The sequence below is a fragment of the Rutilus rutilus genome, assembly GCF_951802725.1.
Source record: "Rutilus rutilus genome assembly, chromosome: 5".
Classification (NCBI taxonomy): domain Eukaryota; kingdom Metazoa; phylum Chordata; class Actinopteri; order Cypriniformes; family Leuciscidae; genus Rutilus; species Rutilus rutilus.
The window spans coordinates 13,673,833-13,700,180 of NC_140213.1; the positions used below are offsets into that span (position 1 = coordinate 13,673,833).

The following is a 26,348-nucleotide window of genomic DNA, read 5'->3' on the forward strand; positions in this document are numbered from 1 at the left end:
GATGGTTCAGCTGATTTGGGAACAGTTCGGCGTCGCACAGGTAGATCTGTTTGCCTCCCAGAGACTTCCCACTGCTGCTGGTTTTACTCCCTAACCGAGGGGACCCTCGGCTCGGATGCACTAGTGCACAGCTGCAGGAGGAGCAGGTACTTTTGGTTGCGCCTCATTGGCCCACCCGGACTTGGTTCTCCGAACTGGTGCTCCTCGCGACAGCCCTTCCCTGGCCAATTCCTCTGAGGAAGGACCTCCTTTCTCAGAGACGGGGCACCCTTTGGCACCTGCGTCCCGATCTCTGGAACCTGCACATGTGGGTCCTGGACGGGACGCGGAAGGTTTGAGGAGCCTACCACCTCAAGTGGTGGCTACCATAACTTCAGCTAGAGCCTTGTCCACGAGACACATCTATGCTCTGAAGTGGAACCTCTTCGTCGCCTGGTGTTCTTCTCGCCGAGAAGATCCCAGAAAATGCCCGATCAGGTCTGTGCTCTCCTTCCTCCAAGAAGGGTTGGAACAAAGGCATTCTCCATCCACCCTGAAGGTTTATGTGGCTGCGATCTCTGCACACCACGACCTTGTGGAGTCCAAGACGGTAGGAGAGCATGACCAGGTCATCAGGTTCCTTAGGGGGGCCAGGAGGGGTCCTCCCCGCCCCCCTCATATGCCCTCTTGGGACCTCGCAGTGGGTCTATCTGCACTGCAGAGAGCTCCCTCTGAGCCATTGCACTCAGTTGAGCTTAAGTACCTCTCTATGAAAATGGCGCTCCTGGTTGCTTTGGCCTCCATCAAGAGGGTAGGGGACCTGCAGGCATTTTCGGTTGACGAAGCGTGCCTGGAATTCGGACCAGCTAACTCTCACGTAATTTTGAGACCCCGGCCTGGATATGTGCCCAAGGTTCCCACCACTCCTTTCAGGGATCAGGTGGTGAACCTGCAAGCGCTGCCCTCGGAAGAGGCAGACCCAGCCTTGGCACTGCTCTGTCCTCTGGTGGCGAGAGGAGAGGAGCCGCATTGAGAAGATAACTTGTGGTTTGGAACATTCCATGCAGCTGACTACTGCCCGTGCATGTTGGGCAGTAAACAGTCCGGACTCTTTCTGCTGCTTCTCCAGTGCGTCCGACATGAAGAAGTCGACACACACAGCATGCTTGTTCTTGTGGGACTGTTGGGCAGAAGGTCGATGGGCATCAACTGTGTCTTTGCCCATAACCTCAGCCAGAGTCAAGTAATGGTCACCTATTTCAATAAAGCACAACACAAACATGCAAAGTTACATTAAAGTTTTTTGGTTTCAGCTGTGGGCGTAATATGAATATGTGAACAGGTGTAATATTAGGCTAAAGCATGTTAAGGCGAGTGAAAATGGTGCAACCTGTCCATCTCCGCTTGTTGTTTAAGGGGAGACACTACAGGTGAATAGGGTAAAATTTTTAGCTAGCAGATATCACCATGAAACTTTCCCAGTTGATTACCTACATTAAGATGAGAAAAAAATGTATTACAATTTTTCTGTAATTTAATGTTTAAATATGCAAATCAGGCAATATCTAATCAAATATGCACTAATTTGCATATATTTTAAAAAACGATATCTGAGTATTGGATAAAGCCAGGTTAAAAATATTTGTTTCATTGTGTTCACATATTAGATGGGAAAAAAATTACAGAGGGATTTATGGATATCTACTTTTGTTATCCTGTAAATCAGAAAATACTGTCAATAGCCTTAAAAAAATTATTTTCGCCATGTTTTTTGGAATAAAATGTTATATAAATCAGGCTAGGAATAATATATTTACAAATCCCTCTGTAAATGTCTTCATAATATAATTAGGTACAAGTCTGGAAAGTTTGGTGTATATAGGTGCTACTGAAGTGGAGATTTCCGACTTGGCGTATGAGAGAAAAGTCATTTTGAGAAAACAGGCTTTAAAGATTTTTCATCAGCCAATGAGATTGCGCATTCAGCCCTTTTACTTTCACGATTGGTTGCTGATAAAAAGGAAATTACCATATTTGGATCCGACAGGATTGTACACAAGAGAGAGAGCTTCCTAACGGTGCATGTGATGACAGGCTGACAGCAGAGATTGCGGAGCAGCATGTTGATTTAGAACGCGAACTTTTGTTGAATTTATGAGAAATCTACAGACGCAAACAGACAAAGTGTAATCAAATAAAGACCTAAATGTGTATTTCGGACTTTTTTTCAACACAAGTCTGAAAGAAGACATGTTATTGAAGACAAATATCCAAAAATCTCAAAATTGACCAGTAAAAAAAAGAAGATGTTTTTGCCTGACGTGTCTCGCCTTAATTGGATAATCAACAAAGTTTGCTTACTTTACAGTGTATTGAATGTTAAAGTAAAATTCTTACTAGAAGCATCTGGCATTGGGTCAGGAAGCCAGATCATCCTTTCAGGCGGGAGGACTGGTACTGAACAGCATTCAGTGTCATCACATTTGCGTAGCTGAAAGAAAGAAAGAAAGAAAGAAAGAAAGAAAGAAAGAAAGAAAGACTTATTTAGCTATATTGCATTTTTCATACAGGAAGTTCTTTACAGCCAACATATAAAACATTACGAGTTATACAGAAAAACACAGGGAAAAATCATTACCTGAAACAGATACTGGCGTTGCCGGCAGTGCACTTAGTGAATGCTGGATCCTTGTCTGCTTGTTGCTTGGTCACTGTTGCGGGATTGATTGCTGGGAAGAGTGTGGAGATAACCTGCATGACAGAATCTTCCTCTGCATCTGTGACCGCATCTATGATCGTGATTGGCTCTCCCTTTAACGACAGCCGACTAAAGCGTCCTGCCACTGTGTCCAGCACTGGCGCAACTGAAGTGTTCCAAGCCTCAGCAAGCTGTGGGTTTTTCTCGCCAGCTTTGCGGATCTCTGCCATAGAACTGCACCTCTTCAGCAGGTTTTCCATGTCCTCTGCTGTCTTGTCTCTCTCCAATGCACAGTTCTGCAGGCCGATGTTGAGTAAAGCCATCACCCTCTCAACTGGATTCTGCCAGCTCTGGCCTGGAGCTGCTCTGCAGGCAATGAGCATGTCCAGTTCTAGCATCTTAAATATTGCAATCAGACTGAGCTGAACTTTGACCAGTATGCGATGGTCTGTTCCACCATCACTGTATTTGACATGGATTGGTTTCCATCCTGAAGGGTCTTCCTGTGCGAGCTTTACTGTTGCTGCTGTATGCTGTATGCTGTAGACTTTTGGAAGACGGAGTCCTGCACCACGATATCTTTACCTTGCCACTGTACCATGAACCCTCTGGCTGACTAGGGACATTGGGTTGCATGTATACTGTGGATGTGATGGATCCCTTGTTCGTCAAGTCATGGTCCAGTGCTGCTAGTTGGCTGGTTGAAGCCGCGATTGAGTGTCGACCTTGGACACCGGTGGACACAGGCTCCCCTGGTTCTCCAGCCGGAATCTTGGCCTTATTGCAGATGAATAAGACAAATATGTCTGAACGCAGCTGATACATGCGTAGATGCAAGAACTTGAAGAGTGCAGCACAGAAGTGTGCATCAGGGTGAGATGCTCGGAGCTGTCTTCGCTGGATCTTGTACTTCAGTTCAAAGCGTGAAGTGAAGGTCAAGGCTCTCCGGGTGTAGGGATTCTGTGGTGCAAATTGCAATCTCACAAGGGCTTTGCTGGGCACCCTGGTTCCTTCAGCGCATTTGGACTTCACCTGTTCAATGAGATCCTCTAGCGACAACCACTGTGACAGGTGGGCAGTAGGGTGGTCCTTATTTTTAAAGTCTCCAATTGTCATGCTCTTAACCCTTCAAATTGTTCCTTTATATAAGAAAATACAGCATGCCAATTTTTATGGCAGTAACATAATAATTACTGGTAGCTCAATAGCTTTAAAATTTCTGAGATTTTGATGATTTTCGTAAAAAAACGATCATTTGAATTGGTATTGTACCTGGCTAGTAAAATTCCCCAAAAATCTCCACATATTCCATATGCTCCATATATTCCTAAATATGTATTTTAGATGCATATCTCAGTTTACTTATTGTAGAACCTAAATCCAAATTAATCCATCCATGACCTGGTTTAGCAGATTTACCTTTCCTGGTGGAATCAATACATATTTCTATTGATGATCACCTTGGTTATTGTTTGGGTTTAGAGCACATTTTTTGGTTTAAAAAATTACATTACGTTCCTTGAAATTGACCCGGAACTTTGGCCGAATCAAGCAGATTATCAGGAGGCACAGGCAATTATACATGCAATGAAAGTAGTCAATGATCACGCCGAGAGAGGAGTGGCTCTGATTCACACACTCTGAAGAACAATTGCAGTTTCTCCTTCATGTGGTGGAAGATCAATGACGGATCTATCCAGACTGCAAAAAGTCAACACTGGCTGCTGAGCATCAGAAATGAGGGATTGTTGAAAACTTTGTGCTTTTTTTGAGATTGTTGTCATGAAAATGTAGTTCATTTGCAGCAACTTTTAATATTACTTGCATATCACAATAACACCGCACAGCTTAACATAGGCAATCTTCCACATGATTGAGCTACCTCTAGATATCTTTTTTTTTTTTTGTCAAAATTTTTGCATATTTCCAATTTTGAAGTTAAAAGGAACAGTTTAAGAGGTTAAGACACTAACATTTTGCAAAAAAAATTTTTTTGACTTGATAAGGACCACCCTAGTGGGCAGTGCCATGTCTCCGATCATCTGCTGCAGTGACTTCATTGACTGCTTCTTCCATCTTAGAGAAGAATTCCTCAAAGTTGTCACCAGGACGACCACTGTTAAGGATGCGCAAGTCGACAATAATGCCAGCCTCTCCCAGGAGAGCCACTTGGATGTGCTGATTCATGAGAGGATTCGATGGGGCTTTCCTGAATCATGGGAGATTTCCTGATAGATTGCCTCTACAATGCTTGGTGTCACCCTAGCCACGTTCGCTACCTTCCTCTTGAATTCTTTTTTTCATGTACCTGGTGTGGTACTGTGGGAGAAATGGCAGCAGAGAACTGACAACTCGAATGGTGTTCTGGTCCTTTCCACTTTCCACAGAAAGGTGATGCCAGTCTTGCTGCCCCCAGGTTGGTATTTCAGCACATCGACAGGTACAGACAGCTGGATTCTGTTGATGAAGTCAAATCTGTGCCATGAACTTGCAAACGGTTCCTCCGGGTGTACAGTCTCATCCAGGAGCACAGGCGTTAGAGGATCTGTTTGACACATAACATTGTCCAGCAACTGGTACCTTGCAGCCACCTCAAGGGTGTTTTTGTGGTGTGTCACAGAAATGTTTTTAGATACAACTCTGACAGGTTTACTTGAGCTATGATTTGCAGATGTAGTATCACTCTTCCTCTCCAGGTACTCCACATAGTTGCGAAGGCAGGTGGCAAGACTGAAAAGGTCCTCCTTCAGTGCTCTCCATGCATCAGTTGAGGACATGTATGGTCGTTCACACAAAGACAACAGGGCTTAGTAGTGACTCTTCAGAAAGGCAGCACACATGGGTTGCTCCTTATTTTTTTTCCTCTTCACTTCATTGTATCCTTCAAAGCTCCAGCATGATGGAACAGGAATCACATCTCCGTCATGGTGAGACACATCACGTATCACAGTCTGCTGGTTTGTGATGTACCAAAGGCAATTTGTTAGTGTCTGAAAATACAAAGAAACAAAATGGTGACAGGAATTTAATATTAAAGTTGTTTTTTAAAGGTCCCATGACATGCTACTTTTTGTATGCTTTAATATAGGCATTAGTGGTCCCTAGTACTGTATCTGAAATCTTTTTCCAAAAATTCTGCCTTGGTGCAGAATTATAGCCACTACAAGCCAGTCCCAGAATGAGCTTCCTTTAGATGGGCCGTTTCGGTGTCTGTAGCTTTAAATGTTAATGAGGAGTAGAAAGGCGGCGCAAGGTGGAGGCTGGGTGTGGCCTTAATGACCATCTTGCAGGAAGGAACATACTATTGAGCAACGGTACCATGCATGTTTACGTTGGATGTATTGCAATGGCACGAAGACACGCAGTCGTTCAAGCATTTCAGTTCGACCCAGAATCGGATCCAGATGGAGAAGCAACGGATGAAGAAGTTGCAACTCAGCGGCACCAGCAGGACGTTTCCGAATGGTTAGTTTAAAATATTATGTCTGGATACGGTACTTTAGTGAATAACAATAATACTTAAAATTAGATCTATGAAACGACAAAATGATATTACATAATTTATTTGTTTACATAATTTATATTTCATATATATTAAAAGTAATATATATAAAAGTATGTATGTATATATATATATATATATATATATATATATATATATATATATATATATATATATATATAGCATGGGGGGAAAACTGTTTATTGTGCCTAGATGTTCTAGTACAGAGATCTGTAACGTCTGTAATTTATCTTATTACAATTACATCAAGCTCTGCAATCTTGAAATGCGGATATCGCACGCACCATATAACCAACAGGAAAACGATTATCCAAATAACAAAGAAGTGTACAACACTCGCTTTACAGTGTGTCCACATTCTACGTGTAACAAGCTAGGTAACCATAAACAGTAAACAAGCAACACACTTATATATCCTTAGTTGACTTGCTTGTCCGAGGTGTGTAGCTGAGCCAAAGAGAGTTGGTACTGATCCAGACTTTAGTTTCAGACGTTCAGCAAGCCCAGCTCTGTATTGACCCAAGTTGAGGGAACAGTCGTCGGTGAAATGTTTGCCGCAGACATGCAAAACTTTGGGAAGTTGTGTCGGCGCATTTCCAGAGAAAATGAAATTAATCCACTGGTTCTTCTGGGGCTTGGATGAAGGCTTCGGTGTTCATTTGTACATCCAGTTATTGAGCAATTATTCGCTCGCTCAAAAGCCACTTCTTTCTCGTGGACAAACTAAAATCGCGCACGCGCGTTCCTACTTCCTAGCTCATTTTCTCAAGGTCAGGAAATATTCTCTGGGCGGGCAAAGCAGAGAAAGGGGAGGTAACATTTCTCCTTATGACGTCATAAGGAGGAGATTCAAGATCAGCCTGATTGAGCCTCCATTTTTTCAAAGGCAGAGAAAGATAGCAAAAGCTCGATTTACACCGATTCAAATTTCTAGAAACTTGGGGACCATATACAGGCTAGGGGACCTCATATTAATGTTAAAAAACCTCAGAAAGTGACAATTTCATGTCATGGGACCTTTAATATGACTCTTTTATAAATTTTTATACATTTCATTTTAGTACAAATACAACAAAAGTGTATATTGCACAGATATGTTTAATACATGGCTCAAGAGTGAAGTAAGTCTACTGTAGGCCTAGAAGGATCAGATGCATGTGTGAAGCCTATTCAAGTTAACATTGTGACTAACACCTATTCAAGTTAACATTGTGATGTAGCTTCTACTATTCTGCCTAACACGAAACAATTTTAATATTTTTACTATATGTAGCCTTTATGTGTAGGCCCTATATGCATACAAATTGATTATGATATGATATGATATGATATGATATGAAACATATATTACGAGAGCCTGTGGCTAAAGTAGAAAAGTGGAACTCTTTAACAAATGTCATAATACCATAATTCAAATATTATAATTAACTTACCGTCAGCAAAAATGAGCCTTGGTTTGTGCTCTCTGGAAGAAAAAAGCCAACTCCCCGGGTCCGCAGGCTCCCCAGAATGTCATTGTTCAGCTCGTCTTTTTTGGTCTATACAACTTTCGGCGGGGGCAAATGAGTAAGTTGCTGTGCACGAAACAGCATCTCGAATGCGGACGGAGTCGGTGTACTTTGAGCCGTGGAGGGCATAGAATCTGGCTCTGGGGCGGACTTCAGTGCTAAATACCTGTACTGAAAAAACGACATGACACCACCGACAACCGAACCAAGCTGGTGAGTGGGGATCGACACCACATCGCTGGCTATGTTATTTATTTAATTTGTATTATTTCTTCCCCAAGCTCATAAAATAAATTTGGGTCGCACATAAATTGACAGGGTCGGTCGGAAACCGGAACCAAACTAAATGTTTTTTTAGGCCTTATTTAAAAAAAAAAAAATCTCTGAAATGTTTGGCTTTGGTTTTCAGTGGAATTGCATAGATTGCAATAAATGTATAAATGTTCTGATATTATTATTATTATTATTATTTTAATTTTTGCGTTACAAAAAAACAGCCCTTTTTAACAGGGGTGTATCGAATTTTTATATCCACTGTACACACATAGGTTGCGTTTCCATGTTTTATGGGGACTTTCCATAGGTGGCAATCATTTTTATACTGTACAAACTGTATATTCTATCCCCTAAACCTACCCATCACAGAAAACCTTGTGCATTTTTACATGTTCAAAAAACATCACTTAGTGTGATTTATAAGCTGTTTTCCTCATGGGGACCTAAAATATCCCCACAACGACAAGTATTTCGGATATTGCTGTCTTTGTGTGGACATTTTGTAGGGACAAACGTAGGGTTTACCTGAACCACTCACACACACACACACACACACACACACACACACACACACACACACACACACACACACACACACACACACACTTTGGGTTTCCATGTTTTATGGGGACATTCCATAGACATAATGATTTATATACTGTACAAATTATATATTATATCCCCTTAAAGGAATAGCTCACTTAAAAATGAAAATTCTGTCATCATTTACTCACCCTCAAGTTGTTTCAAACCTGTATGAATTTCTTTCTTCTGCTGAACACAAAAGGAGATATTCTGAAGAATGTCAGTAACCAAACAGTTGACGTACCCCATTGACTTCCATAGTATTATTTTTTTTTTTTTCTTGGGGTCAACCTAAACCTACCCATAACAGAAAACTTTCTGCATTTTTACATTTTCAAAAAACATAATTTAGTATGATTTATAAGCTGTTTTCCTCATGGGGACCAAAAAAATGTCCCCACAGCATATACCAGAACCACACACACACCTACTAATTATCACTATTAATACTTTTTTTCTCCCATCTTTTGGTATCCTGGCATGCTTTTTAAGCAGTACTGAAGGAGTTGCTGTGCCCATCTACACTGGACACTTGTTGGCTGAATTTTACTTCAAAATTCATTCAATGTATATTTGTCTAAACCAATGTCAAGCATTTTTTAGCATAAGCCTTTAGATAAGATGATTTTTAAGATAAGAAAAATAGTCAAGTGTGTGTTTTAACAGTGTACATTTGTAACAAATATATTTTTGCAGTCAGTTGTTTAAGTTATTTAGGATATTAGTGATTAAAAAATGGCTCTAAGTATGAGGATGTATTAGTGTACAACATGTGAAAAAATGTTGTGTGGCATGCATAAACTAGTTAGGACAGTCTGCCTGGAAACTAACCGGATGTCTGTCCTCCCACTCTATTCCAGCACAGACCCTGAGCAGGGCTATGTGCCAGGGAATTCCCAACTCCCTCCTCAAGACATGACATAGCTGCACTGCACTAGACTGTTAAATACATGAATGCATGCTGAGATGGTGTGTTCCTAATGGATGATACAGATTTCTGTGGAAAATAACCTACTGATGATAGGGGGTGATGTGAGGATAAGGTTATTTAAACAGAGCTTTTATTAAAACATTGTGATGCCATTCCCAGATGAAAACCCTGCATGGGATTCCTAGGAAAAAATCTGTCATACCATTCAGCCACTGCCATACCAACACTTATTGAGGGAGTGATTCTGGTTTGATCAATTCATTTTTGTTCAACATTTAATCAGGGCATTGTGACCAAAAGTGAAACTGATTTCTAACCAATTAATTTCTTGTGTGTTTAAGATTTTCCAGAAAAGCCTGTTTCCAGTAGGCATTTGCATGGGGCCGTCCTTTTAATGAGCAAATGAAAGATTGTCACTCAACTTTTGAGTTTTTGTTTATGTAAAGAAACGCAGTTGAGTCACTGAGGTTGCCCCAGTACAACAGAGAACGGCCCCTGACAACACAAATCTACTTTCAGTTAGACATCAGGAAAACATTTGACATATTAAAATGGCATACAGAACGATGTTATGATTTCCCTTTTTTGTCTCTACCCCAAACCATGCACAGCAACTGAAAATAAGCTGTCGTCTCTGAGTAATACCACAACCTTCAGTCTGTTCTGGTTTTGATGACAGAGCAGGTTAACACAATTGCTTTCTCTCTCTCCCTCTTTCAGTACCGGGCATGGTTGCGGGCCAGCTATACACCCAGCCCCTTTGAAGACCAGGAACAAGTCAAAGCTTTACTGAGTCTATATGCAGAACAGGGGCGACAAAATGATCCAGAGTGGATGAGCCAGAGCTCTCGCATTTACCCTCTATCCTGCAACCAATACAGTGCATCAGGCAGCAACAGATGAAAGCAGACATGACACCAGTCTCTGCTTTACCACATGCTTTAACCCTAGCTGGACAGTAATGGCATGTGAGGCAGTTCCACATATGCAGTTCATTTCAAAAGAGAGATTGCAGAGCACTCGCCTTTATTTTCTAGCCATGCTAATGTGAGCACTCTGAAGTGTTCAGATTCATCTTGAGATCATTAAGCACTATGATTCAAAGGGAATTTCTTTTTCTTTTTTCATTAAATCCCTTAATAAGTTGCTTGAGTCTGATAGCTTGAGTCACCATAATTGTTGCATTTTATCAAAATGTATGAAATTATGAAATGATTACTTTGAAATTATGGTATAAATAATATTTAAATGATAAACTACACTAAAACATTTAAGTAGCCTTATTAAATGTAGTATTTGGACTGCTATTGTATGATTTATTCTTTTTATTTTATATATATATATATACACACACATTATAGAGCTTATATTTAGCCCATTATTATTACGTTAATGTGAGAACCTTATGATGAATTGGGTTTAGTTAAAATAACAACAAAGTAACTTCTTTATGAAAAACACAGACATAAACGATGTATTTTTCCTTTGTGTATATTATATACTTTACTATACATCAAGCAACATGGTATAAATCACAATGATTTGAATGCACTTTTTACTTGCCTGCTAAGACCCCCCCCCCCCCCCCACACACACACAAAAAAAAAGTTTATTACTTTATATATAGATTACATTACCAATTTAGCTATATTATTGCCTAGCCCTACTTCACACTGTGTTGAACCAGTAAGAATGACTTATTTTCATTAATCCTGTCATGTTCAGCTTCCTCTCAAACTGTCTTAAAGAGAAAACTCCTTCACGACGACCACTACCTGTGCTCATATCCTCAAACACACCACCAGCATACGACCTCACCTTTCCAAGATCCGCTTTTTATGGTTTCCACATGATCTTTAAACTTCCTGACAGCAGGTTAGACGTGGCTTTGACATGAGATGTCAACCATTTCAGAACATGCCACCACAATCAGGCTTTATTTAACTGTTCATTATTAAATCTATGGATGCTCTGATGATGAACCACAACCATTTGAGTCATGTGAAACATTTGTTTGCTTTCCAATTAAGATATACTTTTTTAGATAACTACGATAGGACAAACAATGTTAATTCACATAACATGTTTGTAGCATGAAATAGACAACTGTTGCTGTATGCTGTATAATGATTCATAATCTGAATAGTTTAAGGTTTATGTACAGTATGTGTACATAAACCTTAAACTCATCAAGAATGCCATAACCATTGATGGTTTGAACAAACCAAATTCCTGAAATCCCTTAAATCAAACCTGCATCAAAGATTTATAGGCTATATACTGGCATATTAACAAGTGTTTTATTTTTAGGATATTTATCTTCAGATCCAACCTGTGGGATATTTAGGAAACTTCAGTTTCTGGGTTTAGGTATCAAGAGGTTGAGCCTGTAAAGACTCATTCCCCTCTTACCCCTCAGGTCACTTCACACCTCCAGAACTAGACTGAGATTTCTTGTAAATGCGTCCGCTTCACAGAATTCAATTTACATATTCATATATCGCCCACCATAACGCGTAGTGATTGGACGCCTGGGCGTTGCGCAGACCAATCCGCTGTCTCGACATTCTTTATTCACTTGAGCGGGTGTCCTTTTCATTATAAATAAAGCTGCGTGGATAGTTGTGAATGTGAAATGTATATTCCTCAGCAGCCCGCTGTAACGGCATAAGAGTTAAGTAAGAGTGTAAAGGATGAATCCGGGTGGTCGCAGACTGAAACAGTGGCTTATAGAACAGATAAACAGTAACATATATAATGGACTGCTATGGGAGGATGAGAAACACACCATGTTTCGAATCCCTTGGAAACATGCAGGAAAACAAGACTACAACCAAGAAGTGGATGCGTCCATTTTCAAAGTAAGCGTTAATTTAATAATAATAATAATAATAATAATGGTGTATGTTTGTTTGATAAAAGTATACCATTATTTTGTAATATGTAGATCATAAAATTCTATGTATTTAGATGATGTCATAGGGTACACAAAAGGTTCCACAAGTGTAACATCTAAATGTGTATCTTATGTTTAAATTAACTAATGATGTTAAAACCAGCGGAAGAATAGGTCCCACTATTTTTCTTTTCTTCTTACAGTAAATATTGGTTGGTGGGGGTCTAAATGATATTTTTTATAGTTATTATATTAATTAAATAATTTGCCTGTTTGTATATCATTCTAAAAAAAAAGAAAAAAAGATTCATTCTCTCATCAAGAATCATCAAATATCATTCTATCATTCTACTAATGTGCACCATATTCAGCTTCTCAGTTACCTTACAAGTCTATTTCTTTAGAGTAATTCTGATGTTGTGGTGATGTCTGACTAAGCATGTGTTTTCACAGGCGTGGGCGATATTTAAAGGGAAGTTTAAGGAGGGGGATAAAGCTGAACCAGCGACATGGAAGACCAGATTGCGCTGTGCACTCAACAAGAGCCCAGATTTTGAGGAAGTTACTGACCGATCCCAGCTTGACATCTCTGAGCCTTACAAAGTGTACCGGATTGTGCCAGAGGAGGAACAGAAGTGTATGTGTGTGTGTGTGTGTGTGTCTCTGTGTGTGTGTGCTTTGTTTTTCTTTTCCAAGAAACATTAGAAATAGCACAGAGGCAAATTCTTACAGGCATACATTAAAAGAAGTTCAGTGACTCTACGGAGTGAGCCTTTACTATTTATCTAAATATCCCATTGTCTTTACAATTTAAGTGAATTAATGGCATATATTTTATTTTGTAGTGGGTAAAGGCACAATCACTGACATTGACCCCAATGTCATGGGCTGCTCACCAGACCTGGATGGACCTACTAAAGAGGTATTGTCATTTCTCCACCTGTTAACTGCTCTGTTTTCCTTTAGAATGATGAAGGATGAAGGAATTGAGGGGATTAAAGATTTATTGTGGACTGTGGTGAACATTTTCTGATGACTCATGTCTACAAAATGCTTGTGTGCAGTCTTCAAATGAGGAATACATTGGCATCCTGAAGCGTAGTCATTCTCCCCTGGATGAAGGCAGTAACATGATTTCAGTGCAGGAATGGTGGCAGCAAGGATCTCACAATGGTACCACTGATTATGACTTGTTTCTTTACATTTTAATAATTTTTAGGAAAGAAGATAAGAGTAAATGTAATATAAGTACTTTCTTGAGAACTGATTTCAAAAATAATAAATAGAAATTGTAAAAATAACACTGCTGCACATTTACATGCTACACACAGTGTAAGATTGACTAATTTCTCATTTGTGTTCATATTGATGTGTTTTATGTACATTCACAGCTGCTGTTGTTCATCAGGATCCTGCAGGGACATTCAGTGCTGGTATGTAATTTCTGTTGTGTATGTGTTGTGTTTTCTGTTGTATGTAAAGTGAAAAAGTGAAAGTGACATGTGAAGACCAAGTATGGTAACTCATACTCAGAATTTTCCCCTGCATTTAACCCATCCAAGTTAGTGCACACACATTAGGAGTAGTGAGTAGTGAAAGAACACACACACCCGGAGCAATGGGCAGCCATTTTGCCGTGGCGCAATTGGGAGTTAGGTGCTTTGCAAACCCGCAACTGACTCTCTAACCATTAGGCCATGAGTGTCCCCAAAAAATATTTTTTTTACTTTTTTAATTGTCATCATCTTTTATAGCCTCCATACCCAGAGTGACCATGGTAGAATTAATTTAGCATTTGATTAATTAATTAATAATTTTAGGGTTCCTACTTCTATGGAAAACCTGGAAATGTCATGGTGTATATATATACTTTGAAGAGAACATTATCTCTTTGTATATATTCATTTTTAAAATCCTCCCAAGTAAATAGAGTTGACTATAGAAAAATCATGGAAAACCCTCAGAACCCTGTTTTAACTCCTTGTTATCTTACTGTTGTTTGAGTGGGATGATTGACCGCAAATTTCTCCATGCCTCCAGCATTCTCTCAGATGATGATCGGTTTCTACTATGGAGGTCGGCTGGTAGGCAGCATGGTTACCACTCATCCAGAGGGATGCCGTATCTCCCCCTGTCAGCCCCCTTTGGCTAATGGCTTCTTGTATGGACCGGACAGCCTCCAGAACATCCGCTTTCCGTCCGTTGACCTCATTGAGAACGAACGCCAGCGTCATGTCACCCGTAAGCTCTTCAGTCACTTGGAGCGTGGCGTACTGCTGCGTGCCAACCGAGAGGGCATCTTTATCAAGCGTCTGTGTCAGAGCAGAGTATTCTGGAGTGGCCAGGATACTCAGTACAACCCCAACCCTGGCAAACTAGAGCGAGATGCTGTGGTGAAGATCTTTGACACTGCCAGGTTCCTGCAAGGTAAACAAAGATCCTTCTAGACATGTTATAACTCCAGATTTTTTGTAAAAGTCTATTTCAGTACTAGACTGTTGAAATACATTCACAATTGCATGTCAGTATATGTAGTATATATAAGGTACTGAAAGATCATTGAAGTTATCGTCAAAGTAAATAACTCTTAATAAAAAATAAAATATTTTTTATGTATGAGTTTAGTTTATCAATTCATGGTAACACTTTATTTTACAGTGTCCTTGTTACATATGTTACATGTACTTACCATAGTAATAACAGTAAATGATGCATAATTACATGCAACTAACCCTCAACCAAATCATAATCCTACCCTAACCCTATAGTAAGTACATGTAGTTGCTTAATATTACTCAGTACTTAAATATATAATAACACTGTAACAAAAACAACTTAAAATAAAGTGTAACCCAATTTATTTTTTGTCCTTATTATTGAAATACAATTGACCTGATTTATTAATTATGTACTAATCAACAACTGATAAGATTTAGATCACACATAAAAACAAGAAATATTTACATTTGTTTGTTTTATTTTCTTGCAGCACTGCAGTTATATCAAGAGGGTCATTGTCACCCTCCAGAGCCCACCATCATGCTTTGCTTTGGGGAAGAGTTTAATGATTTCAGCACTGTCAAGAGCAAATTAATCATTGTGCAGGTAATTCATATAAAATATATTATATTTACAAACATGAATGATCTAATTTAGTGTATTCTCCAATTCATGATATTAAAACAAGCTTTCTTTCTATTATGTTAAAATAATTTGTATAAATAAAATAAATAAATAAAACTAACACTTTAGAGTGAAGTTCAATTTGTTAATGTAGGTATCCTGAACTAACAATGGATCATTATTTTACAGCATTTATTAATCTAAGTAAATGTAAAATTTTACATATACTAATAGATTTTTAGATGTATGAATTAGCTATTTATATTAATGTATTATTAAAAAATAGTAGATTTATAAATTAACATGGTAACAATAAGGTTTCATTAGTTAACATTAGTTAACTACTTTGGCTAACATGGACTAAGAATGAACAGTACTTCTACAGCATTTATTAATCTTAGTTAATATTAATTTCAACATTTACTAATACATTATTAAAATCAAATGTTGTATTTGTTAACATTAGGTAATGCACTGTGAACTAACATGAACAAACAATGAATAGCTGTATTGTTATTAACTAACATTAACAAAGATTAATAAATACTGTAACAAATGTTCATTGTTAGTTCGTTAGTTAATACATCAACTAATGTTAACAAACGAGACCTTATTGTAAAGTGTTATCATTATCATTAACCTAGATTAATTAAAGCTGTAAAAAGTTGTTGTTCATTTTTAGTGTACGATACCTAGTGCATTAACTTATTGAACCTTATTGTAAAGTGTTAAACTGAACCTTAAAGACTAATTTCTTAATATGAATTACATTTGTTAGGTTACTTGTATACAATTATCTTCTTTTCACATGTTTCTATTCATTTTCTTAATTACCTGAATTGAAAACACTATGAAACACAGGAATAACCTAATTCTTTATCCAAACAGATCACAGCATTGAACTGTCAGCAACTGGTGGATACAGTGACCGCCCGGCGATCCCAGTATAGCAGTGGGAATTTGGAGATCTCAGATGACATGGCCAGTGATCAGATGGCTCGCATATATCAGGATCTGTGCAGCTACCCGGTTCCCCAACAAGCTTCCTGTTTCAGGGACAACCTGCCGATTCCAGTCTGAGGCAGAACTCTGAGCCAGTCTTGTCTCAAATAATGAGTCAGTTCATGTTCACAACCCAAAATGATGCTTTTACATTGTCATTACATAAAGAAAACGATTGACCTTTAGGTGTGCTATCTGTGCATAGCATCCTGTTCTCTCAAGGCTGAAAACAGCATCTGACAGAAGGTTTGCAATGTTCTCAGGGATTACATACTCATTTGTTAGAGGAAAGTGAATTTCTTTTTTTTAACTCTGTATATATTACTTTTTTTATATTGATTTTGCCCTAAACATTTGAAATTTCTCTGTTAATTTCTTTTTACTATGCACTGTAAAGTTGATAGGTTTTACTATCTTTCATTTTTATATTGATTTTTATATTGATTTTTTCTATTATTTTTTTAGAAATGAGTTGAATGCACAATAAATGTTAAATGAGAAATCTATGTATAATTAAAGAAATTATTTTGATAAGCTGGTTGTCTAACTGATCTATAAATTGTGTGTACTAGCTGTCACACGTTTAGGTGTCCTTAACTACTATGTACTTGCATCAAAAATAAGTACAATGTACTTGTGTTCATGTTCATGCTTTTGCTGCTATTAAGGTGGATACGGGTAAAGTTAAGGACAGGTTTGGGGGTATGGGTAGGTTTAAGGGTAAGTTAAAGTTTAGATAGATGTAATTACAGAAATTTATTACAGCTGTAATTACATGCAGGTATTTTTTTAAATATAAGTACAATGTAAAAACATACACACAATAAGTGCATTGTATTAAATGAGTAATTGAAATGTTAGGAAATAGTAGTTAAAGACACCTAATTTAAAGTGGGACAATTTTTTTAATGCCACAAGTACAATGGGTATTGCATAGTCATATTATTAAGAACATCAGCTGCCAGGAAAAAAGTTGCATACATTTCATTGCATTTAAAATATTTTCAGTGCTTTTATGTTTTTAGTTTGTTCCAAAAGGTCTATGTACAATTTAAAGTCATTTATGATATTTGGCTTGCATGTGTACATGAAGGTGTTGTAGTTGACATGTTGTTGACACTTTAAAACGTGAAATGGACAGTCAACAGTGGTAGTTGCTAGTGCACCACCAGGGCCTGTGCACCATCTTGTGGTGCCATCCAGAGAGGTCTATAATACTTAAAGAAAGCTACTGTTAGCATTCCCATTCATCTCAATGGCACTTGCTCAGCTTCAATAGGACCCCCGGAAGTATAAGATCCCTCCAAAAAAGAATTGGCTACTGGTAAAAATTACTGAAATATTTACAATTTTAATGTTGCTTGGCAAACATATTTATCTGATCAAAACATATGGCTAACTCTGTATGTCTTCCGATGGAGAAGGATGCTTTTTGCAGATAGTATAATTAGGACATCTAACTACCAGCAGGGGCTAATGAGGCCATGCTAACCAGGATGACCCTTTGATTCCATCTGCCAATCAGTGTTAATTAATTGTTTCTGGAACTAAGGCCCAAATGCACACTTTATGTGCACTTGCAGTCTTGCAGACTTGGCCACAGGGGCATTATGTCACAAAAGTGTGGACTTGAAGACCAGGAGGGCTTAGGGTGACATTTAGGACAGGGCCTAAGTGTCCATTAGCAAACACTGGCAGGATGTGATTATATACGATATACTTGCAATGTCTTAGCCGTTGAACGAGCGTCCAGATGCAGTTTAATGGTGGTGAAGTTGCAATCAAGTTCTTCTGGGTTGAATGAAGAAATAAGCTTGCGATGTTATTCTGACTCGGTTATGCACGGGGAAGTAACGACAGGGCTGGTTCTAACTTGAGGCTCCTCCGGCTGCATGGCTGTGCACTGGGGTAAAGGTCCCACAGTCTGACTGGATGTCTCCAGTCTTTTCACACGAACAGCAACCAGAAGAAGAAGGAAGTCCTTTTCTATGGACCTTATGTGTCTTTCCTATGGCCTGTTCTGTTGCATGTGGCCACCTTCCCCCAACTCAGAGTCCTGCATGCGGGAGGGTACCTGAATAATATTTACAGGGTCATTTGCATTGCGGGTCGGGAAACAATAGGCATAGGCGGACTGCGGGTTCAAGTGCCAAGACTATTTCAACTCATTTTAGTACCCACTGCTGCTTTCAAACTGTCCCATGCTTATTTGTGTTCATACACTCCTGTCTAAAGAACTTCAAAGGTTTCTAATTACAACGCGATTTGCAGCGTTGAGCACAGCGTTGAGCACAGCTTTTGCACGCTGCAACTGAAGTGATTGGCAGCATCAGTCATTAAGGGAGCGCTCTTTGCTGGCTTTCTGTATATAATCTATTCGTAATTTGAATAAAAGTTTTATCTTTAATGCTGCTAAGAGGATTAATGGCCACGTAAACACAGCAGAGTTTCAGGAGAGACAACTGACCGCATTTAAATGCAGAGTGAATCCACTCAAATATCCCTGATAAAGGCTCGTACTTGATTATATGTTCTTTTAATTTATAGAAACCTCTAAGAATCTGTATAGCCTATGATGTGATTTGAACAAATGTGCATAATTTTCACAGTAGCCAGGAATCCAATTACATTTTAGCTGCGCAAATGCCATCCTAGCGGCCCTAATGGAGCGGAGGCCTCAGTAAGAAAACTCCCTCTAGTGAGAGGAAGCCTAGCAACACTCGCAGTCCAAACTACATTTTAATGCTAGGAAGCTTGCAAGGCATTGCTCAAGTTTAAAGGCGGTAGAACAGCCCCGCTGTCAAGGACACAAGCCTCAACATGTCGCTTCTCTATAATGAGAGGAGGCTCACTATGTCTGATGCTAAGAACAGATATTCAAGGAGGCACACCATGCGCCTAACAACTTTGTTTTGAAGCAGGGCTCCGAGTGGTGATCTGAGGAGTGGAGGCCTCAGCAGAGCAACTCTCTATAGCGAGAGGAGGCCAACAATGCTAAATTCAAGAGATAGCATTCAGGGAGGCTTCACAGAGAGCCTAACTACTTGAACATGCTAACCGGGCGGAGCCCCAGGGAGCATCGATCTCAGTAAGATGGCATCCAATTCTTGCTTCAAAAAATAGCAGTCAAGGAGGCTCTGGAGAGCAGGAGGCCTCAGTAGAATGACTCTATAGAGAGTCAACACTATCCCAAAGACAGCAGTCAGGGAGGCTCACAAGAACCTATCTACCTGATTATGCTTATCCGAGCGGAGCTCCAATGAGCAGATCAACTCCAGAATCAGAGACCTCAACATAACGACTCTCTAGTGCGAGAGGAGGTCCGTAAACTCAATCATAAAGGCAACTCTCAAAGAGGCTCGTTACGAGTCTAATTACTTGAAGATGCTATCAGAGCAGAGGTCTGGGGACCGGAGGCTCAAGAGGCATAGTATCCAGAGAGTTACTTAACGAGAGGAGGCCTAACCATGCTCCGAAGAAGGAGGCAGCAACCGAGGAGGCTCAAGGGGAGCTTCAAACTTAGTAAACTGCCCAGCATCTTTCCTTCTCCCCCTGGCTTCATGCCTCCTTGAAGTCAAATCAAATCACATTTATTTGTATAGCGCTTTTTACAATACAGGTTGTTTCAAAGCATCTTTACAGAGATAACAGGAACATAATGTAACAAAGTTTGTTTCCAGAAGAAAATAGTTTTCAGTCCAGCTTAAGTAAGTTCAGTGATGTTTCATTTTTGTTGTAAAAAAGTTATTTAGTTCATTTATATACATAGCCGCTCTGTAGAGAACCGTGATGTCATCGTCCAGCTCAGTTCAGGTCTCATATAATGGTGTCAATGTGGGCAGATCAATATTATTGTTGAATATTATATTAAATGTTAAATTTACTGTCCCCAACTAAGCAAGCCAAAAGCCAATGGCAACAAAGATGAAAAAAGGCGACAGTGGCGACAGTGGCAAGGAACCAAAACTCCATCAGGTGGCAGAATGGAGAAAAAAAAACTTGGGAGAAACCAGGCTCAGTTGTGGGGCCAGTTCTCCTCTGGCCAACGAACCAGAGGAGAAAAAAAACAAAAAACAAAACAAGTACATGTACTGCGTTAGATTAAACTGGGAAGGGTCACAGCACTTGCATATTGCTGTCCTATTGTTGAATTAACTGCTTCTATTGTTCTTATTTGTAAGTCGCTTTGGATAAAAGCGTCTGCTAACTGAATAAATGTAAATGTAAATCTGATCTGGATACGGCCCGGATCCGGCTGACTACATCATGTGTTGTGGTCGTGTCTATGCGCAGGTCCACCATCTGATCTGGATACGGCCCGGATCCAGCTGATTACAGTAAACCTCGGAATAAGCAGAAAGACTAACATTAGTGTAGATGCCATTCTTCTTATGACGTAATGAGTACATCGGGTGTTATAGGAAGTGTTCCCGGTTCTGGCTGACCTAATTCATGCAGCCTAATAATCATTTAACTGATTTGAATAATAGGAATGTATAATTTTCTATGTGTATGCCAGGTTAAAGAGATGTGTTTTTAGTCTAGATTTAAACTGACAGAGTGTGTCTGCTTCCCGGACAATGTTATGGAGACTGTTCCAGAGTTTAGGTGCTAAATAGGAAAAGGATCTACCGCCAGCAGTCGATTTTGATATTCTAGATATTATCAACTTGCCAGAATTCTGAGATCGTAATAGACGTAAAGGACTATAATGCGTTAAGAGCTCACTCAAGTACTGGGGAGCTAAACCATTTAGTGCTTTGTAAGTACTCAGCAATATTTTAAAATTTATACAATGTTTATTAGGGAGCCAATGCAGTGTTTACAGAACCGGGCTAATATGGTCATACTTCCTGGTTCTAGTAAGAACTCTAGCTGCTGCATTTTGGACCAGCTGTAGTTTGTTTATTATGCGTGCAGGGCAACCAACCATTAGAGCATTACAATAATCTAGCCTTGAGGTCATGAACGCATGAACTAATTGTTCCGCATTTTTTATTGAAAGCATATATCTTAATTTAGATATATTTTTAAGATGGAAGAATGCGGTTCTACAGATCTCAGGGCTCAGGTCAGGTAGCAGACAGACTGGCTAAATCGACCAGCTGCTAGCTGTCTCACGTCACTGAGGTCAGATAAATCCCATCACATAAAGGGCTCTATCTTACACCCGGCGCAATGCAGCGCCAAGTGCGACGCAAGTGTTTTTTGCTAGTTTCAGTCCAACGCAGTTATCATTTTCACATCCTGCGCCACGTTGTTTAAATAGCAAATGCATTTGCGCCCATTTGTGAACCCATGGGTGTGCCGGTCTGAAAACGAGGTGTGTTCTGGCGCATTGTTGGCGCGTTGCTATTTTGAGGCAACACAAATAGACTGCGCCATTGACCAAATGAAACCTGGTCTAAAGTCAATGGCGCAATAATTTTTTTATTTAATGAGCGCGTTAGTAATGTGCGCCTATAGGCGGGTCCACAACGCGTGTACACTCTGCTTATTAAACACACAGGGACACACAGCAGCACACAAACATGCCAAATGTTTTAAATAAAAGGATTACAATGTAAAAGATTATTATTGTGTACATAAAGATATGGTGGAATCCAGCTTGTCCCGTAGATGGTCTGCTTGTGCACTTTTAACTCGCGCACGAGCAGTTCCGTTTGCGCTATGGAGACGGCTTCAGTCTTTCCACTATCAAATTCCGTCATGTAAATAGCGAATCTGCCATGACGCGAGCGCAGCTGGCATTTAAAGGGAATGGGAGATAAGACTCTGATTGGTTTAACACACGTAAATCCCAAAACACACCCATTACTCATTATGAGAATAGGGACAACCCTTTTAGACCATGCGCCTGGTGCACCGACCATTTTTCCCGTCGTTAAACTAGCAAAAGTGGATTTGGACACGGCCTAAGTGAACTTGCGCCGTGCGCTTTAGACCATGCGCTTAGATCATTAAAATAGGGCACAGAGACTCTTCACCTAGATATCATCATGTAGAGACTGTGTCTGTTCCCCGAATTAGGAAATAAAAAAAACTCCCATTTAAGGGTAAAAATGTAATCAATGTAAAAAAAGAATAAAAAAAAGATATGATAAAGCTCGGGTTGCTGAATATTCGATTACATATTATAACCTAGACATGTTGTGTCTGACAGACACCTGGCTAAAACCAGACAATTACATTACTTTAAATGAGTCCACCCTCAAGATTACTGTCTAATCTATAGTAATATCTTCAGAATTACTGAGAAGTCTAGTTCCCTATCAGTCAGTCACTCTCGACGTATGTCATGACCGACGAATAGGAATCTCGCTAGAGAGGCCAATCTAATTCGATTGAAACTAAACGAGCCAATGCACATTGGCGTGCAATCATTTGCATCAGCTGTTCAGCCACGCAGCGCAGTTATATAATGAGCAGCAGGTGCGATTGTACTTCAGCTGTTTGCTTTGGAGACGAGCACTTCGATACTGTTTTCTCTACCAAGAGTGTTATGAGCGAGCTTTCAATGGGACCTCTCCAGTCTGGTGCAGGCGATACAGCGCGGCAGCGTGGGCAATCACTCTCTCTCTTTCTGTCTTTTTTTGTTTTCAAATTTGAGCAAAACAAAAAAGCTGTTTTTACAGCTGTTAAGGTGCGCCGTGAGAGCACTGAAAGGCTGTTCTTATGGCTGGTTAGATCGCCAGCGAGAGAGACAGCGCAGACAGGTGCACATTCCTGTCCGTGTTCATTGTGACCGTTCCCCTGCATGCTTCAGCACCAAGGAGAGCAGTCCCTAAAAGAGCTTACACGGGTAGGGCGCGTCTTTTTAAGATGTCACTCTACCTGTGTGTTTCTGGATGCGGTCGTTACCTGGGATCACAGGATGGTCACGAGGGCTATATCGCATGTCTGGGCATTGAACACGCTGAGGCAGCGTTCGTGGATGAGTCATGCACCTATTGTGGGAAGATGACCATCTCGGAGCTATGGTCGAGACTCTCGTTCCTGCAAAGGGGCGGAGTCCCTGCACCTCTTCCATGATCTAACCCTCCACAGAGGGTTACTTCAGGCAGTAGTGCAGGTGACCTGAGGGTTACGGTGAGCGCACTTCCTTCGGGGACCCAACCCCCTAGGAACCCTCATCCCTCCCACGCTCCGCAGCCAGTTGAGCCACCGACGGAACGTGCTGGACCATCCACGAGGTGTGTACCAGTCATTTCCTTCGGCGTTCCCCATGATGAACAATGTCAATCGCTGCATCGGAGGGTGGGCAGACCTGGGAGTTTTGAATCGGAGTCTCCTCAAGCTACCGTTCAAAATGCTCACGCAGAGACGCATTTTCGAATGCATCCGTCCCCGAGATTGGTTTGCAGCGATCGACCTGAAGGACGCGTACTTTCATGTCTCGATTCTTCCTCGACACCGTTTCTGTGCTTTGCGTTCGAGGGTCGAGCATATCAGTACAAGGTCCTGCCCTTCGGACTGTCCCTGTCTCCCCGTGTCTTCATGAAAGTCACGGAGGGGGCCCTTGTTTCCATGAGAGAACAGGGCATTCGCATCCACAACTATCTCTATGACTGGCTCATACTAGCACACTCTTGAGATTAGTTATGCGAACACAGGGACCTCATGCTCAGGCACCTCAGCCAGTTGGGTCTTTAGGTCAACTGGGAAAAGAACAAACTCACCCCCGTGCAGAGGATCTCTTTTCTGCATTCTGCATTCTGCATAAGGTTCCCTGGGACTGGTGAGCTCTGACTGGAATATGCTTGTGCAATAGTGTCTACTATCCAATGTGATAGACGGTGTTTCGAGGCTGGTTTTCCAACACTTTTTCTTATCAAAACACAAAAACAACTGAGTGTGTGAATGTCGTAACGACTGTGTGCACTCAATGTATGTGCGAAGTGCTCGAATTGGACATAAGGTAGCAAGATCAAGCTCTGTACAAGAGAGATCAGGATCAGGTTGAAACACTGCAAGTTCGATTACTTGATTGATCTAAAAGTGTTTTAGATCTTTTAGAATTGAGTCTAAAAGTGACTAAAGAAAGCATAAAATAGAATCAAGACCACAATTCGTGGGGTCCAAGTTTTTGTCCTGACACCAGTTAGAGAACACACACCACTTCCTCGAGTAGTTATCCCAAGTGGAAGGCACTTTAGCATTGTTTATGGTTTTCCTTACTGCCTCCTCCAGCTGACAAGAGAGGGGCTGAGTAGGGGCCAAACCCAGAGTTGTAACGTGTCTGAGTTCGGGTGCCAGATCTGACCCTTCACTTGAGAGAGAAGGTCTGCTCTGATTGGTAGTGGCCACAGATGGCCAGATGGCCTGTACCAGACGTAGGAAAAGTGGGAACCAATATCTCTTTGGCCATTTCGGGGCGATCAGTAAGATCCTGCAATGTCCCAGATCCACTCGTTTGAGCACATGAGGGGGAGGAAAAGCGTATAATAAACCCTCCTGGCCACTCGTGAGACAGTGCATCCAGTCTCAAAGGCCCACCTTGGCCGTTCATCGCCATTCCCCCGGGAGAGGTCCAGTTTGGGCGATTGGAGATTGGCTGCCCGGTTCACTACTCCGGGTATGTAGACTTCCCTGAGAGAGGCAAGTCTCGGGTAGACCCAAAACAGAAGTCTCCTGGTTTCCTGGAGGCAGCACAATGACCTGGTGCCTCCTTGGTTGGATCGCTGATCGATTGCTCCTGTCTGCCTCGCTGCCTACTGTGAGTGTGTTTGCTTCGGTGCTGTAAGCTCCGTCTTAGCCTCGTATTTCTTTGTTTTGAACCATCATTTACTACAATTTGTAGTTGTTTATACTAAATACAGCTTACCCAACATCTCAGATTGACATCGCTAGCTTCCATTACTACTAGCACAACACGCTAATTCGCTACTGCTAGCCTGTTAACGCGCCACCCGTGCGCTCAGCTGTTTTATTTATTTATTTTTCTCTCGCGCGCTCGCGCCTTTGAGTTAATAAAAGCTCAGGTAAGTAATAATCAGTCAACAAACACGGTGAGTCATTACTGATGTGCTGAGCTGTGCTGTGCTGACACATGTTGTCTAACTCCAATAGAGTTCAGAATGTCTCTAAATGCCAATCCCAATGCATCTTTTTTGTTATCTACATGTATATTAAAATCACTGACAATTAGAGATTTATCTGCAGCCAGTACTAACTCTGATAAAAAATCAGCAAATTATTTGATAAAGTCTGTATGGTGCCCTGTATACATTAGCTAGCACAAATGTCAAGCACAATTTATAATTTACACTAGATAGTGTTACATTAAGCACCAACACTTCAAAATAATTATATTTGAAAGTAGACTTCTCAGTAATTCTGAAGATATTACTATAGATTACAGCAACAGCACCCCCTTTTCCTTTCAGACGAGGCTCGTTTTCATGAGTATTATAATCGTCTGGTTTTAGCCAGGTTTCTGTCAAACACAACACGCCTAGGTTATAATCTGTAATCATATCATTAACAATAAGTGCTTTTGAAGTAAGGGACCAAATATTCAGCAACCCAAGCTTTATCAGTTGTTTATCTGTATTATATCTATTTTTTATTTGTTACAACGCGGACTGTTGAGCAGACGCGTCTCAAGCCTATTAGTGATCCAACGCTGGATACTCCTATAGGTTACTCCCGTGGATCACGGCTGAACACGTCTTCTCAACACTCACTTACAAACATTTTTCGCCTATCGTGCGTCTACTCTACACCCGTACCACTAAAAAGACGGATTATATCTAAAACTTCAGTCATAAATTAGTATTAATATTGATAGCATCACTGGTAGCTTCGTTGCTAACTTACTGTCCATC

The 26,348-nt window shown here is 40.4% G+C and overlaps 2 protein-coding genes across 2 annotated transcripts in view; both read left to right on the forward strand.

Moving 5' to 3' along the window:
• Positions 1 to 10,899, forward strand: part of dusp22a (dual specificity phosphatase 22a) — a 96,448-nt gene extending 85,549 nt beyond the window's left edge. Inside the window, exon 7 of the mRNA XM_084409017.1 lies at positions 10,221 to 10,899. Coding sequence (XP_084265143.1) covers positions 10,221 to 10,403 — 183 coding nt within the window. The 3' untranslated portion in view covers positions 10,404 to 10,899. The remainder of the gene's footprint in view (positions 1 to 10,220) is intronic.
• A 1,188-nt stretch (positions 10,900 to 12,087) lies between these two features.
• On the forward strand, positions 12,088 to 17,055 carry irf8 (interferon regulatory factor 8). Its single transcript, XM_084409016.1, has 8 exons — positions 12,088 to 12,361; positions 12,850 to 13,033; positions 13,242 to 13,318; positions 13,461 to 13,569; positions 13,788 to 13,829; positions 14,437 to 14,823; positions 15,386 to 15,501; positions 16,408 to 17,055. Exons 1-8 carry the CDS (start codon positions 12,194 to 12,196, stop codon positions 16,597 to 16,599), a joined length of 1,275 nt encoding a protein of 424 aa, XP_084265142.1. The 5' UTR covers positions 12,088 to 12,193; the 3' UTR covers positions 16,600 to 17,055.
• Positions 17,056 to 26,348: the final 9,293 nt, after the last annotated feature.

Coding starts and splice junctions, on each gene's coding strand:
- irf8 (XM_084409016.1), top strand. CDS start 12,194: ATGAATCCGGGTGGTCGCAGACTGAAACAGTGGCTTATAGAACAGATA. Junction 13,570..13,787: donor GCAGCAAGGATCTCACAATG/GTACCACTGATT, acceptor GTACATTCACAG/CTGCTGTTGTTCATCAGGAT. Junction 13,830..14,436: donor TGCAGGGACATTCAGTGCTG/GTATGTAATTTC, acceptor CCATGCCTCCAG/CATTCTCTCAGATGATGATC.